Genomic DNA, 15,966 nt, shown 5'->3' on the forward strand with positions numbered 1-15,966 from the left:
CAAAAGTATCTTGTGAAAAAATATACTCAAGTATCATAAGTACAAGTACAAGTAAAGTATTTTTATAGTAGGCTACGCATAAAAAGAACCAAAACAATGAAAAATTGTTCTCCCCTTGTTCTCTTTATTTCACTTTCAGGTGAATGAAATAGATGTGGTATGATAAAATAAAAACAAAAAAACACTTGTAGAGTGAGTGAATCAAGTGTCTCGTGTCTGCCTGAGAACAAAATAAAGCGTCTGTCTGCCTAAGAACACAAAAAAGTGCCTCCTATCTCCTCGTCACCGAAGGAGATGCTGTCAGTATGGTAATGTCTTCCTCATCAGCGTTAACTGCGGAGGTAGCCATGTTGATGTCTGCCGCCCCGCACATCCCGCCCTTACCTCTAAACCTCGTGAAAGTACCATACGTTGTTCCTCTCGTCCTCTCATGTTTTTGTAAACCACTATCCTATCTGGAAGTCAAAGCAGTACAGCCTCAGAACAAAGGTCCGGCTGTATAACAGCAATGTGAAATCTGTGCTGTTGTAAGATTCAGAATGCTGGCAAGTGACTGCAAACCACATGAAAAAGATCGATGTCTTTCACAATAGATGCCTCTGAGAAGATCTCAAACAAATACCTGCATAGGATGACCAAGTGCACCAGCGCTGTGTCGGAAATCAAACACCGCCGATTAAGATGGTTGGGACATGTGCTCAGAATGGACCAGGATCGAAAACCAATGGATGCCTTAAGATGGCCCCGAGCTGGGAAGAGAAGTCAAGCTCGCCCCAAAACAACCTGGCGACAGACTGTGACATCTGAGCTAAAGGAGATGAACCTTACATGGGGCTAGGCACAGCATGCAGCGCAAGACAGGTCCCAATGGACATCGTCGAAGCGTTATGTATCACCTGGGATGAAGAGGATTAGTAGTACATAATAATATTAATGTTCACATTGTTTGACACAGTCATGTTTAACTATTAGCTCAGTTTGCACATAGTCCTTTATGTGGCTGAAACTGGACAATTATATACAGAAGATAAAATCTGTTAGCAACGTCTGTATCTATCTAAATTCTTTGTTTTTCTGTGTCAGTTCCTCTGAAGAGCATTGAGGTGGAGCTGGAGGTGAGGGATCATGTGGCTACAGTGGTCTCCACTCTCAACTACGAGAACAAGGAGGACAAACCACTAGAGACTGTTTTTGTCTTTCCTCTGCCTGGAGATGCTGCTGTCTGTCATTTCAGTGCTAAGATTGGACAGACACAGATTGTAGCTGAGGTGAAGGAGAAAAAGAAGGTGAGCTGGACAGAAAGATTTACTCTGTGTAAAGGAGCTGAATAAGAAACAGTAAACACAATGAATGTTCCTGACATGTGTCTCCTGTACTCATACAGGCTCGTGAGGATTATGATGATGCACTGAGCTCTGGTCAGCAGGCCTTCCTGTTGGAGGAGAGCAAGCAGAGTCCAGATATATTCTCTCTGAGTGTGGGCAGTCTTCCTCCAGGAGAGAGCGCCTCCATCAGGCTGGAGTACGTCACTGAGCTGGCTGTGCAGGCTGATGATGGCCTGAGGTTCTGTCTGCCTGCTGTGCTCAACCCTCGCTACCAACCTCAAGGTGGGACAAGCAGCCAACAGTCTGACCAGGAAATCTTAACTGCAGCTTAGTGAACACCTGTACAAGCAGATGGTTTTGATGCAAAATAGATTATCACTATAAAAATGTATTTCAAAAACCCAGTCCATTTAGTCAGTGTGTTTTTAACGAATATCACTGTTTTCAGCTTAGCTTTGTCTGAAATCTGTGTACTTTCATCATTTCACTACACAATTAGATAGTTGGATCAGAAATAATTCCTCTTTTTTTTCGCATTTCTAACATGTTCACAGGAAGAAAAGGTAGAGGAGGTGGGACTGTCCAGGTGACCTCTGTCCCAGCCTCTCTGGTGCCCTACAGTCTGTCTTTTTCTGCCCGACTGTCCTCTCCTCGTCCAATCTCTAAAGTAGAGTCCAGCTGTTCCTTGGATCCTCTCCAGTACCTCAACACTGATCAAACCCAGGCCACTGTAGGTAGAGTGACAATGTGTCTGCTGTGTGTTGTAGTTCCTCATTACAACTTCATTTATATTTGTGTGTCTTGAACTGTAGATCAAGTTGGCAACAGGACACAAGTTTGACAGAGATGTTGAACTGTTGATTTATTACAAAGACGCCCATCAGCCCACTGCTGTGGTGGAGGCAGGACAGGCCTCTGCTAAGCCTGGTGAGTTCAAGTTGGTCAAGTTATTAGTTTACAAACATAATGTTCCTTATCCTCCAAATGATGATGAGTTGGAATAAATGACAAAATGTGTGGTCATTTTTCTGTCCCTGTCATGTTTCAGGATCTCTGATGGGTGATCCAGTGGTGATGGTGAGCCTGTACCCTGAGTTCCCCCAGTCTGTGATGTCTTCAGTCGCCTCATGTGGAGAATTTGTGTTCTTATTAGATCGATCAGGGAGTATGAGTTCACATCGCATAAGGAGTGCCAGGGTATTTATCATGTTATTTCTCTAAATCTCTCATAGTGTTCCTCTCCTGCAGTGGTATTCACTATCTTTTCTATCTTCCTGAAGGATACTCTGCTGCTTCTGTTGAAGAGCTTACCAATGGGCTGCTATTTCAACATTTACAGTTTTGGGTCCAGCTATGAACACATCTTCCCGTAAGTTAGTCATTCATATTATTTGGCTGATTAAGGGCCTATCTGTCTTTGGTATTAAGCAGATCAGGATCAGAATGCCTCCATTGTCCTTGACCTTAACATGTCATGAAGACCTTGCAGGAGATAATGATGTGGACCAAGACTTCACAAACTGGATTGCACATCATTTCAGTTAACACTCACCCCCCAAGGGACAGTACAGTCATCATTTTTGTTTACTCTACTACATCTTGGTCTTCTGAGATTGTGCTAGAAGAACCACCAACAGCTCAACATCAGGAAGACCAAGGAGAGAGCTGGATCTGTGGCACAGTAGGAGGCCTCCACCATGGATGGGATGTAGTGGAGATGGTGGACACCTACAAGTTCTTCCAACTCTCTCATCCTCTTTATGCTGAGCTGAGGAATCTTACAGTCTAAAAGTGCTGAGGCTCTTTGTTGTCAACAGTCATCAGACTTCATAACACTATATCACACGTATCAAGTTACTCAACAGCTACTGACAATGCTTAAAACATACACCACTTTCAGTAACCATCTACTGTACTATTGACTGTTGCTGCCTTAAAATGGTATTCACAAGTAAACTGTACATTGATGTCTCTTATTCTATTCCAGCTATGTCTATTGGAATAGCAATAAGGTCTATCTGATGTCTGATTGTCTCATTTGTGTGATGACAGTAAGAGTGTGGAGTACAACCAGAAGACCATGGAGGAGGCTCTGAAGAAAGTTGAGGAGATGGAGGCTAATCTGGGAGGAACAGAGATACTGAGGCCGCTTCAACATATTTACAGACAGCCCTGTATTCCCAGTCAGCCAAGACAAGTAAGACCCGCAAACCCTCAAAAAGTTGTCAGGCCCCAAAACAATAGACACCCAAGTTTAATATTCCACAAGAGTTTGACCCTCACAAATCAGTGAAAACAAGAACATGCTTTTCTCATTCTGTACTCTTTACCCTAAAAAAAAAAAACATTGTATCCTCAGCAGAAACTAACAAGGTTCTCAGCACATGCTATGTTTCTGGGTGTAACGCTATGCAACTTATGTGTAAACTCTCCTCCCTAGCTGTTTGTCTTTACTGATGGAGAGGTGGGGAACACCAAAGAAGTCATTGATCTGGTTAAGAAGAATTCAGGTTCCCACAGGTGAAAGCACAAAAACACCCACAGTATTTCCACACTGTCTTCCATGTGTTGAGTGGATCTAAATCAACCTGCTGTATTGTAGGTGTTTCTCTTTTGGGATTGGAGAAGGGGCCAGCTCTGCTCTTATCAATGGCTTGGCCAAGGAGGGAGGAGGTCACGCTCAGTTCATCACAGGACCTGACAGGATGCAACCAAAAGTGAGTAAACACAATGAAGATGCAGCAGTAAATCTGTGTCTGGACAGAGACCATGGTTCCAGTCAGTAAAAACTCAGTGTCTCTCCCGGATGTTTGAATAGATTTTTACAGTTCTGCATTACTTTTCAGGTGATGCAGTCGCTGCGATTTGCTCTGCATCCAGTTGTGGTGGACATCTCAGTCACATGGGATTTACCAAAGGGAGTGTCTGTCACTGTCCTCTCTCCACCAATCACAGCTCTTTTCCAGGGTCAGAGGTCACTGGTTTATGGCCAGCTCACTGGAGAGGTAGGAGCAGCTCCATGTCATGTTGTGTTTCAGTCATCAGGTATGTGATGACAGTCATTAACATGATTTCTAACACTGTAATGCTTTCTCAGAGTCCAGAGGCAGCAGAGGGCTGTGTGACGGTGAAGTACAGCCTGGCGGGTCATCCCTCTCACAACCAGCTGCACTTCAGTCTCAAACCTGCAGGAGACACTGGGTAAAGCAGGTTTTCATTCAGACAGTGCTGTTCTGCTTTTAATCCTGACCTTAAAATGAGTTTATTTAGAGAAAATCAAACACAACAGCAGCAGGCTGTGAGAAACATGACACTATTTGATAAAATACATTCAGCCTGGTTAGATGGTGACACACGCAAAATAAAAATACTTGTATCTATCTACATTTATTTTAGTGCAGGCTCGGACACAAGATCTGTTCTTGTATAATCAAAGTTTCTATTGTAACATTAAATGTATGAATATTGTAGTGACAGAGCTGTGGACTGAATAAATTCTGGAGCTGGTGTTCTGAACTCACCTGGCTTTCGATTGGTTGTAGGTGTGAATGATTTTCTCTCTGTTATCACTGTAATCAGTGGAGACTTCTCTACTATGTGTCTTGTTTCTCAGCCAGTGTGTGGTGGGTTTGACTCCAGCTCTCTGTGACCATGAACAGGATACGACAATAAACTGACAAACATCAAACCAATAAGTGTTATTCCTTCTCTCTCTTGTCTGCAGATTAACAATCCACAGGTTGGCTGCTCGGACTATGATTCGCTCTCTGGAGATGAAGAGAGAGGATGGAGGACAGAAAGATGGAGGAGTGAAGGAGAAGGTGGTGGAGCTCAGTGTCCAATCAGGAGTGAGCAGTTCTTTCACTGCCTTCATTGCTGTCAACAAAAGCAGGGATGAACCGATTCAAGGACCTCTGGTGCGCAGAGACGTTCCAACACCTGGTGAGATATGTTCCAAAAGTAAATAAAAACTGATATTCTTTGCCCCTGTTCAGAACATTTATGAGCATGCATCATGGGTGATTAAAGTACAGGTGTGAACACACCCAAGATGCATCTAGAATGTGTTTGACATCAAGTTGCTCAGACCACAATTAAAGGTGGTATTTGTATTTTATCTTTAAGTGTAGCAGAATGTCATTCAACCTGATTCTCCACCATATTATAGATGAAAGTAAATGGGAGTTTAAAACACTTGTATTTTCTCTAAATACAACAAACCAACATATGTCTAGGGCTAAAGTGAACTTTAACTCATTTAAATATAAGTGTACAGTATTTGTATTTTTGTTCTGCTATGTTGCTACAATCATTGACAGGTTGTTACTTAAAGCAGTAAGTGAAGAAGGTTCAGTTTTGATCGTTTTGTATTTTTTTAAATATTATGAAACAGCATTTAAATACTACTTGTATTGACTTGTGAGTCACTATAATAAACACTGACACAGGTAATTTAGTTGATATATTTAATGTTCATGAACTGTATTGTCATCATGCTCTTATATTATATGTTAGGTAACTTCACAAGTCCCATCTTAGGTCCACCAATACCACGTAAGTAAAACCCTAAATGGCTGTCCAATGTATACTGCTGACAGTAAATTACTGTTAAAATAATGCAGTGGAAATTGTTGCTCTTTTTGCTCAGGTGCTTCGACAAGACGTTGTATGGTTAATGGTTACTGCCCCCCACCTTGTCCTACAACTTTCTCAAAATATGGTGAGTAAAAGTTTCTTTGGCTTTAGAAACACCTAACACTTGTACATCAACTGAAGAAAAAAAACATGCGGGTACTTTGTTATTTAATATTCAGTCCTTCAGCTGGTCTAAATTTGGATTAATGCCCTGTCCAATGTATACTGCTGACAGTAAATTACTGTTAAAATGATGAACAGATGTTTCACCACAGTGCAAATTATTACTCTTTTGTGTGTATTTAAGTTTGCGATGCTGCTGTTCAACCCACCAACAAAAGCAGTGGAGGCTTATTCTCTCGTTTGAAGGCAAAACTAGGTGGTTCAAGAAATCTTTCTCAAAGTATTGGTGCTCCCTCCAACCCTGATATTCCTCGTAAGTATACATACTGGCCCTTCAATCATTCATGGGTTGTCACGTTATTATTGTTTGACGTTCTTTCCCAAACTAACAACATTTGTACCATTTTATCTTTGATGTTGTTTTGACAGGTTGTTGTCTTTCTGACATAATACTGAGTAAGTAAAAGTTTCTTTGGCTTTAGAAACACATAACATGAAAAAAACATGAGGGCACTTTGTTGTTTCATATTCAGTCCTTCAGCTGGTCTTAAATGACCTAAATTTGAGTGAATGCTATAATGTCTTTACTGATGGATAGAAAGCTTATTCACCGTGATTACACTGTTCCATTTTTTTTTTATTATTCTGTCTTGTTTTGTGTCTTTTTGTTTTTGTACAGTGTCCCTGTGAGTCTTGAAAGGCACTTATAAATAAAATGCATTATTATTATTATTATTATTATGTCTTCCATGACTTCAGTGGAATGACTATAACAATATTACCACAGACTGCGGCTGAACATTTAATTTATTATTTATTTATATTTATTACTAAAGAATACATCTTTACAGCAACAGGTTAACAACCACAATGGAGAGTTTATTGATACCCATAATTCAACAGGTGCTCTCACTACACTAACTCATAGATATTTCATGGATATTTGTTTTGAGTGAAGCAATTTAAGATATGACATGACTTTGTTCGTAAATCAGCAGCTCCAGTGCCAGTATTAGTAGTACTATAAACAGGCTGGTACATTTCTGACACAAAGTACAAAGACGAACTAACAAAGTGGGAAGGAGACACAGATACTAAACACAAGTAGAACAGTGAGGCACAGGTGAGATATATCAGGTCAGGGCTAACAGTCAGGGGCAGCAACCACAAGGTGGAAGTAAAGACATCTGACATGACAGTTAGTAACATTCAAAATAAAACAGGAAATGCCCAAAACACAAAGATACAGTTTCCTTGGAAAGCTAATGTTGGCAAAAGTCTGTTGCCCCCCTGGGCCCATGATTTCTACAGCCTTCAGCATGTATCTTTTCACAAAGTGAAACATTTGATGCTAATTCTATTTCGCTAGCAATAAGGTAGCTAGTAGAGATGCACCGATTTATCGGCTGGTGACCGGAATCGGCCGATTTTCACGTGATCGGCCATGACCAGAGACCGGCCGGTCAGTCTGACATATGCCGATTTTTTGCCGGTCAAATGCACTCGGGCGCCGCATGATTTACATCGCCTTCTCTCTCTCTTTTCTCTCAACGGTAGCCTGACTCTGTCCCTCCGCTCCGAGACAGCGGGCCCCTCCCGCATCACTCTCTCTGTCACCTGACTGCAGCCGGATCTCTCTCCTCTCTGTCTCATCCACGGAGCTACCAAACTCAACTGTTTCTGTCAAAGATAACGTGTTGTGTCGGGCTTTTATACAAGCTAATGGACGTTAACATTAGAGCTAGCCTGTTAGCTTACGTTACAAGGCTGCTAAACGTTGGCTGCGCTGTTTCTAACCTACGTTCACTTTATTAGTCCCAGCTTCACCGTCACCGCCTTTCTTTAAATATTTGTTAAGAAAATCTTTAAGGCCTCTATTTTCTTCTCTTCCTCTCTTTTCTTCCCTTTTCTGAGCACCGGAGTTATGCTGACCGGACATTTTGAGCGTAGCTACTGAACTTCAAATCAAACAGCAACATCAAAGTTTGATCAGTGGCCAAACCATTTTTGTGTTGGGGGTGGGGGGTTCTTGACCACTATTTCAAGGACAATTAGGAAGAAAACAAATAAAAAGCTTTTATGTAACTCAAATATTACATTTTTCTTTTTCACAAATAGGCCTATTTTAATATTTTTTTCCCACACAAGGAGTAATTTATATGGTCCTATTTTTATAGTGATAGCGATTATCTGTTCAAAAAAATGTTCTATTAAAGAAAAGATAATATTAATATTCTATTAAAGAAGAGAAAATAAATCTTTGTGTGTGTTGTAAAGTGGTTAGAAAAAATGAAATCGGAATCGGCTAAAATCGGTATCGGCAGGTCAAACTCAAAGAAAAATCGGAAATCGGAATCGGCTGGGAAAATTGTAATCGGTGCATCTCTAGGAGCTAGCTTTCACTGCTGCATCAACTCTTACTAAAACAGAGCACCCCCTACTGGACACATTAGGAATGGTAGTTACTTTATGGAAAAATTGCAGTTAAGAACTTTGAAAATTCATCACACAGGTCACATTAGACTCTCTGCTGGGCTAGTTTTGACCCATGTGCCGTATGTTTGACACCCCTGGTCTAAAGTATTTTTGAATGCATTTGCTATTCTAACAAAACATTTCTTTGTTGAAGATACCAGCTGTGGCGCTTTTAGAGGTCACCTCGATGACTACGGTATTTGTATTGTTTCAGTGTTAGACACGTTACAGACATGTTTTGATTCGTATAGGAGCTGATAACAATAATTAATGGATGTTTCATGGACACTGTTTGTTAGCAATAACAGTGAATGTTTTAACAGCTCCATAACAGTATTGATTAATGCAGTGTCCAGTTCAATGTGTTTTAGATAAGAACCAGTCTAAAGTATTTTGTATGCATTTGCTATTGTAACAAAACATTTCTTTTGACAACACAGAAAATTGCGCCACAGGATCTTACGAATATGAAGGTGAATGCAGATATTTGTATTGTTTAAATGTCATTCATGGATATCTCGTGGATACTATTTGTTTCAACTGAGTTGGAGATTAACTGAGATTAAATCATTTAAAATACTATATGACTTTCTATATGACTGTTATTAAATCAGTGCATATCAATACCAGTTAATGTTTTAACAGCTCCAGCTCAATGTAGTGCTCAATTTATTTTTTTTAGACATGAACCAATGTCTAAAGTATTTTTGAATGCATTTGCTAATGTAATACAACATTTATTTTGACAAAGGATGTTATGATGACGATGCAGACAGCTATGGCAATAGTGAAGATTTCTTCTGCCAATCCAATCAAGGTTATTTGTATTGTTTCAATGCTAGACACCTTACAGACCTGTTTTGATTCTTTAATCTTATAAAAATAACTCACATATAGTTTATCGATGTTGTTTGTTTTTACTGAGTTTGCGATTAATTGGGATGAATGAATTTAACATTGTTACTAAATCAGTGCAATACCAACAACAACAGTGAATGTTTTAACAGCTCCATAACAGTATTGATTAATGTAGTGTCCAGTTCAATGTGTTTTAGATAAGAACCAGTCTAAAGTATTTTGTATACATTTGCTTTTGTAACAAAACATTTCTTCTGACAACACAGAAAACTGCGCAACAGGATCTTACTCTGACGATTCTGACGAAGGTAAATGCAGATATTTGTTTAACTGTCATTCATGGATATCTTGTGGATACTCTTTGTTTCAACTGAGTAGGAGATTAATTGAGATTAAATCATTTTAAATACTATATAATATACTTTGTTATTAAGTCAGTGCATATTAACACCAGTTAACGTTTTAACAGCTCCAGCTCAATGTAGTGCTCAATTTATTTTTTTATTGATTTTTTTATTTTTTTAGACAAGAACCAATGTCTAAGGTATTTCTGAATGCATTTGCTAATGTAATACAACATTTATTTTGACAAAGGATGTGATTACGGCAATGCGGCAATTAATGAAGATTTGTTCTGCCGATCCAGACTAGGTATTTGTATTGTTTCAATGTTAGACGCCTTACAGACCTGTTTTGATTCTTTTATCTTTTTATAATAACTCACATATAGTTTATGCCTGTTGTTTGTTTTTACAGAGTTTAATTGGGATGAATGAATTTAAGATACAATTTCACACTGTTACTAAATCAGTGCAAGAACAAAAGTTTTAACAGCTCCAGATCCAGTATTGATTAATGCAGAAGACTACTGTGTCAGTATTGAGGTACTTTAGCTTCAGTGAACGCGGTCACAGTGTTTGCGTTTTTTCAATGAGTCATTTGTAATTTTCTACTTGAGCAAACTGATGCAAATATCTGAAAACAAATTTTGCTGCAAATGTTACTCTCATCATTTTCTAATGCTAGATAGTTTGTGATTCAATACGTGAATACATACACACAGGCTTGAGTTTGACAAATAAATGACACACACTGATGTTCAGCATGTCGTATCAAGTCATCAATAATAATCATGTGATTACAGTAGTACCATCAGCAGGGATAAATTGATCTCGTTTTTGATTCTTTTCCTCTGACTTGGTGTGTGCTGCAGGGAAGACAGCCACTCGGTCCCAGTTGCCTCATAAAGACCCTCTGCTGCAGCTGATCTCCCTCCAGAAGGCCTCTGGCTCCTGGCTGCTTGATCCAGCTCTGGCTGCTGCACTGGGGAAGACCAGAGAGGAGGTGGAAAAGTCAAAACCTGCACTGGTGGGTTGTTGTCAAAGATAATGAGTCAAATAAATGTCTGAAGTGAAATTTATTTTAAAACTGTGTTTGCATGAACACATAGGAAATACTAATGTATATTTTATTACATCGTGTCATCATACTAGTAGAAAGTAAGACCAGAGCTACTGGTCAGCATTTTCTATTGAGGCATTTTGTTCTTCTTGTTGTTCTCTTCCATGTGTTTTTCTTTCATCTGGTGAATTAGGTCAAGGAGGAAGTGTGGGCCACCATCCTGGCTCTGATCTGGCTTCATGGTTTCAAGATGGATTCAAAGAAAGAGTGGGAGCTTCTGGCTATGAAGGCTGTGTCATGGCTCAGTACTCAGAATGGTAGTGACCTTAATACTAAGAGCTCAACTGCTGTTTTAACAGTGTAACGGTTCAAATCAGCTGTTTGTGTTCTTGTCTTTTTCAGCAGCATGTGCACCAGAGTGTGTGGAAGCTGGAAATGGACTGTTGGGTTGCAGCGTGCAGAAAGATGCTCTGGGGCTCTGAGGGTTTTATTAAAGTGGCTTCACCTTCAGGATTGATACACAGAAGCAGATCTGCTCCAGCCTACAGCCTTTGTTTTATCCATACTATACTATCTAGCCAGTAATAACTGAATACAGATCATTCCATGTTTTCATTTTTATTTGTTGTTTGATCTTCTGAACTTCAACCTATTTGGGAGAAATGTATAAGTACTTTGAATAAAATAAGCCTCATTGGTTTTTGAACCTGCTCTGTTTACTGTGGGGTGAAAACGTATGGAAATATTTCTGTGCCATCTGAGGTTGAACATAAATTACTGAGGTTGAATTTTTTCAGCATGAAAATAATAAAAAAAACATCAAATTTCTAGCCCTGAGGTTTTTTTCAATGTTAAAAAAAATTCAAAAATTCAACTTCAAGACTCAACATCCGGGTAACAAGGGAGAAGCAATCGATCTCTCAATGGGCGGTATGCACTGGCGATCATGACGTATTTCCGGTTAAATCTCAGGATGGCTGTAAACATCCGGTTACCGTAGAGTGATGTGATGTGCTACCAGCTACTGTATGCTACCATCGAATGCTTGTCGTCAGAAGACCCAAAACTGTTCGTTTTCGTCGTTGTTGTGTTGTTTATGTTAATGTTTTTACTTGTACGTCTTGGCTGATAACATGTAACATGACATGTAAACGTACGAAAGTGTCCTTTCAAAGGCGGGAAAATAGCTCTTCTAGCCACCACTGCTGTGTGCCGCAATGCACAGTGTCTGCAATATGCAATTCTTCTGTTAGTTTTTTTACTTTTCCCAAAGACATTGACTTACATAAACGGTGGGTGATTAACATCCGACGAGACAAGTTTCTTACAACAAACAAACGAGACGAGTCTGCAGCCGCCACTTTCAAAGTCAAGACTAGAGCCCGACCGATATATCGGCCGGCCGATATTATCGGCCGATATTAGGCATTTTCAAAACTATCGGTATCGGCATTTATAATGGCCGATAAATGAATATTTCAAAAATAAAATAAAAAACGAAACACCCTTCAACCATGTCATGAGTGTTGGCGTTGTATAGTTTAGTTTGTCCACCAGAGGGCACTCTACACCGTCCCTGTTGGCAACACTCGTGTATAACTCGTGCTGATCCAGCCAGAGTCGGGCAGAGAGAACCAGTTATCCGCGAATAAGATCATCGGTGAAGTGTGTTCATGGTGAGTTGGTCACGAGACATACATTGCTTGAATAAAAATTAAAAGAACATCCCCATCAGTTCTCTTAACTCAAATAAGCATGACAAAATTCGTGACTATCATGTCCAGTTTTGCTGCTGTTAAATAAGCCGAGAGTGAAGCGGAATTAGCTAGTAGCTAATTATGTTACGTTGTAACAGTGTAGTTGACTGACTGTCCTTTTAACCTTTGACAGTGTGACTGAAGTATTTCTTTAATAGCGTGACAGTTATAGCAATGAGACGTATCATCTCTCCTTGGCCTGTTATATTGAAAATGTATGTTTTACAATTTGCAGTATGACGTTATCCATTGCTAAATTATGGCTCATCATAGACTAGCTAACCACAAAGCTAGCTAATGCCACTATCAGTGGAAGACCGCTAACGTTAACATTAATGAGCTTGGAAACCACAACGAACTTATTCTGCCTAAATAAAGTACTGTAATGATTACTGTATTTATAACTAGCATATCTCTAGTTACAGTCCCTGCATTGTAAAATGTAAGTTAGACTTGCGAGGAGTGAACATTTAGACATAGAGAAAAAGTATCAAACGTAGCTTGTGCATAAAAGTTAGCTTTTCTTTTACACGTGTGTGAAATCCAATGACGCCAAGTGTGCGTTGCAGACTGTCGTTCAGCCGCAGCATTAACGAGTCACATAATGGATTTAGATCGCTAAATAGTAGGTTTTAGAAGGCAGGCAGCAACTGATGATTGAAAATGGTTTGATGTAGCTTGATGGAAAGAATTTAAAAACTGCAGGTAAAGGGATGCATTATCATATTATTTTAGTTAAAACTCATAAATAACTACAAATAACTAATGTTAGGGAAATCAGTTAATGTTTTGTTGCGCGTTTCTGAAAAAAAAAAATATCGGCCGATATATCGGTTTTTAAAACCAACAAATATTTGTATTGGTATCGGCCTTCAAAATCCTTTATCAGTCGGGCTCTAGTCAAGACGTGATTGAGCCTCCGACTCCAGCTGGGCGCCGACGTCTAAAGAAGGGAGCTGTTCCAGTTCTTTTTCAGTGGAACAACTTCAGTCTGCCAGCCCCACGGCCTGGAGTTTGGGAAAGGACAGAGCGGCCCATTACAGAAACCACGCACGACCCATCTGTGGAATTAGACTATCTTCCGGACCATGACTACTGCGACAGCTCTGAACCTGCTGCGTTGGATATGTCTCTTGACCAAAATGAAGAACTTCATGAAGAGATAGCAAGACTCCGACAGCAAATAGAGGAGATTACTATCAACAACAAGTTCTGCTTGGAGCGGTTTGCTGGATCTGATGATGACATAAGGTTTTTCACAAGGTAAATTAAAATGTCCACTGTGTTTAATATAGACGTTTTAGTGCTTTCAACATTGACTAGTATTATTTAGCCTATCTGTTTAAATTTTGCATGTGTGATGTGTGTTGTTGTAAGCTACTGGAAACCTTGAATTTCCCTCGGAATGAGAAAAGTATCTATCTAAAACTATGTAGATTTATCTACTATTGCATTGTATTTTAAAATACTGAGAAGAGCAGTAAGCAAAAGGACTGACACGTGGTCCAGTTTCTGACCTTAGTGCCTAAAAGTTCCAGGATGTTTACAGTAACTGTCAATACAGATGCTAACATGCTTGCAATTTAATGTTGTGTATGGGCACGCAATGTAATGTAATGAAATGTAACACTTATGTCCCACAGGTTTGCAAGTCACGCCCACCTGATGGCCTTTTGGAAGCAGATAGAACCAGCCACCCGCAAGATGGTACGAGTGACAAGAGCACGAAGTGTAGCGAAGAATGATGAGGTCCCTCACACTGGCAATGCAACGGTGAATATATTTTACAGTTGTTCTTGCATGCAAGATATACTTCATAATCTTATCAAATCCTTACATCTAAATAAGTTGAACCAGTCACAATCTATTTGTGTAATGAGGTAATAATGGAATTCTTTCTCTTTTCAGGTTCTTCAACCCATTGATGAATTTTTTCTCTTTATGAATTACTTGTCATTGGGTCTGATGCAGAAGGATCTGGCCCACAGATTCAAAATCCACCAGTCAACTGTAAGCCGCATCATAAATACATGGGCTAACTTCCTGTATACTGTACTAGGGGCTGTGGGTATTTGGCTGGATGAGGAGACTGTAAAATCTCACATGCCAGAGGTTTTTCAGGGTTACTCTGACACACAAATTATTTTGGATTGTACCGAAATATGTTGCCAAACACCAAGTTCTCTTCTCCTTCAGAGTGAGGTATTCTCCACCTATAAATCACACTGTACATTTAAAGGATTAATTGGGATGGCCCCTCACGGCGCAGTAACCTTTGTGTCATCTCTCTATGAAGGTGCCATCAGCGATAAAGAGATTCTGAAGCAGTCTGGCATTGTGGCTCTCTTAAACCCATCTATGCCCATAATGGTTGACAAGGGTTTTCTTGTAGAAGACTGTGTGCCCTGCAAAGTCCACATACCTCTCTGGGTAAGAGAGCACAACTCTCTGAGCCAGAGGTCAGGAAGACACAATCTATTGCCAGACTGAGAGTCCATGTTGAGCGGCTCATTCGCAGGGTTAAGGAACATAAACTTTTCGGTACAGTAATCCCTCTTTCATTGACGGGCAGCATCAATCAACTTTAACTAACTATCAGTATTTATGTTCTATTATGCATTTTCCTTGTTATATGAATAACAGAAATTCATGAAATAATATATAGGCAGACACACAGTAATAAGATATTTATTCAAATGTTGATTTTGAAATTAGTGAACATCACCATATATTAGGCAGACACAGTAATGATATATTCATTCACAATGTTGATTTGGAAAAATAAATAAATAAATAAAATTATAAATGAACATTTCTAAAGACAGTTAATCTTTTACATAGAATATCACAAAAATATTAAGAACTTGTTTTTTCAACATCTCCTTCAGTGAAAGTGCACACAGTGAACGTTTCAATGGCAAGAACAAAAACAATCTGTGAATGTCCTATTACAGGCGGAAAGGTACAAAAAAGATGTGCAATCTAGCAAGTGCACACATGAACTATAAACAGTACTACAATGGAAGTGGTGCCATAAGATCTCAGTAATAGCCAAACTAGCCAGTTCAAGTTTTGTATAGATTTCTAAAAACGAACAGCAAAACCTCTACGCTGGTAGAGATTTGAACACACTGTAATACATTTCACACAGCTGCGTGAATCATAGAAAGCGTGAATGAAGTTGCCAATTCCAACCAACACCCACTGTAGCTATCTGGAAACAACTTAATTTAAACACAATAGCTGGGCAATTCCGCGCAAAACTGTCACATCCTTAACGCCAACACAATGCCATTGTATTTAGTAGGCGTTATGGATGTGACAGTTTTGCGTGGAATTGCCCAGCTACATGACATTGTTTTAATCTACTAATCATCATGTTGATCTCCAAT

General features: G+C 39.5%; 1 protein-coding gene across 1 annotated transcript; it reads left to right on the plus strand.

The window, feature by feature from the left end:
- Positions 1-1,082: 1,082 nt before the first annotated feature.
- LOC311498148 (von Willebrand factor A domain-containing protein 5A-like) lies at positions 1,083-11,742 on the plus strand (the record flags this gene model as incomplete). The annotated part of the gene is made up of 24 exons (XM_084558595.1): positions 1,083-1,286; positions 1,385-1,607; positions 1,880-2,055; positions 2,138-2,252; positions 2,374-2,522; positions 2,606-2,694; positions 3,378-3,522; positions 3,766-3,845; positions 3,928-4,042; positions 4,172-4,330; positions 4,423-4,526; positions 5,050-5,267; positions 5,841-5,879; positions 5,974-6,045; positions 6,268-6,396; positions 6,513-6,539; positions 8,713-8,754; positions 8,999-9,031; positions 9,310-9,375; positions 9,683-9,724; positions 10,011-10,067; positions 10,630-10,784; positions 11,011-11,134; positions 11,220-11,742. Coding segments are annotated over 24 exons (2,643 nt in total), but the record flags the coding sequence as incomplete, so codon positions are not given.
- Positions 11,743-15,966: the final 4,224 nt, after the last annotated feature.

This window comes from Chelon labrosus, assembly GCF_963514085.1.
Source record: "Chelon labrosus genome assembly, chromosome: 13".
Classification (NCBI taxonomy): domain Eukaryota; kingdom Metazoa; phylum Chordata; class Actinopteri; order Mugiliformes; family Mugilidae; genus Chelon; species Chelon labrosus.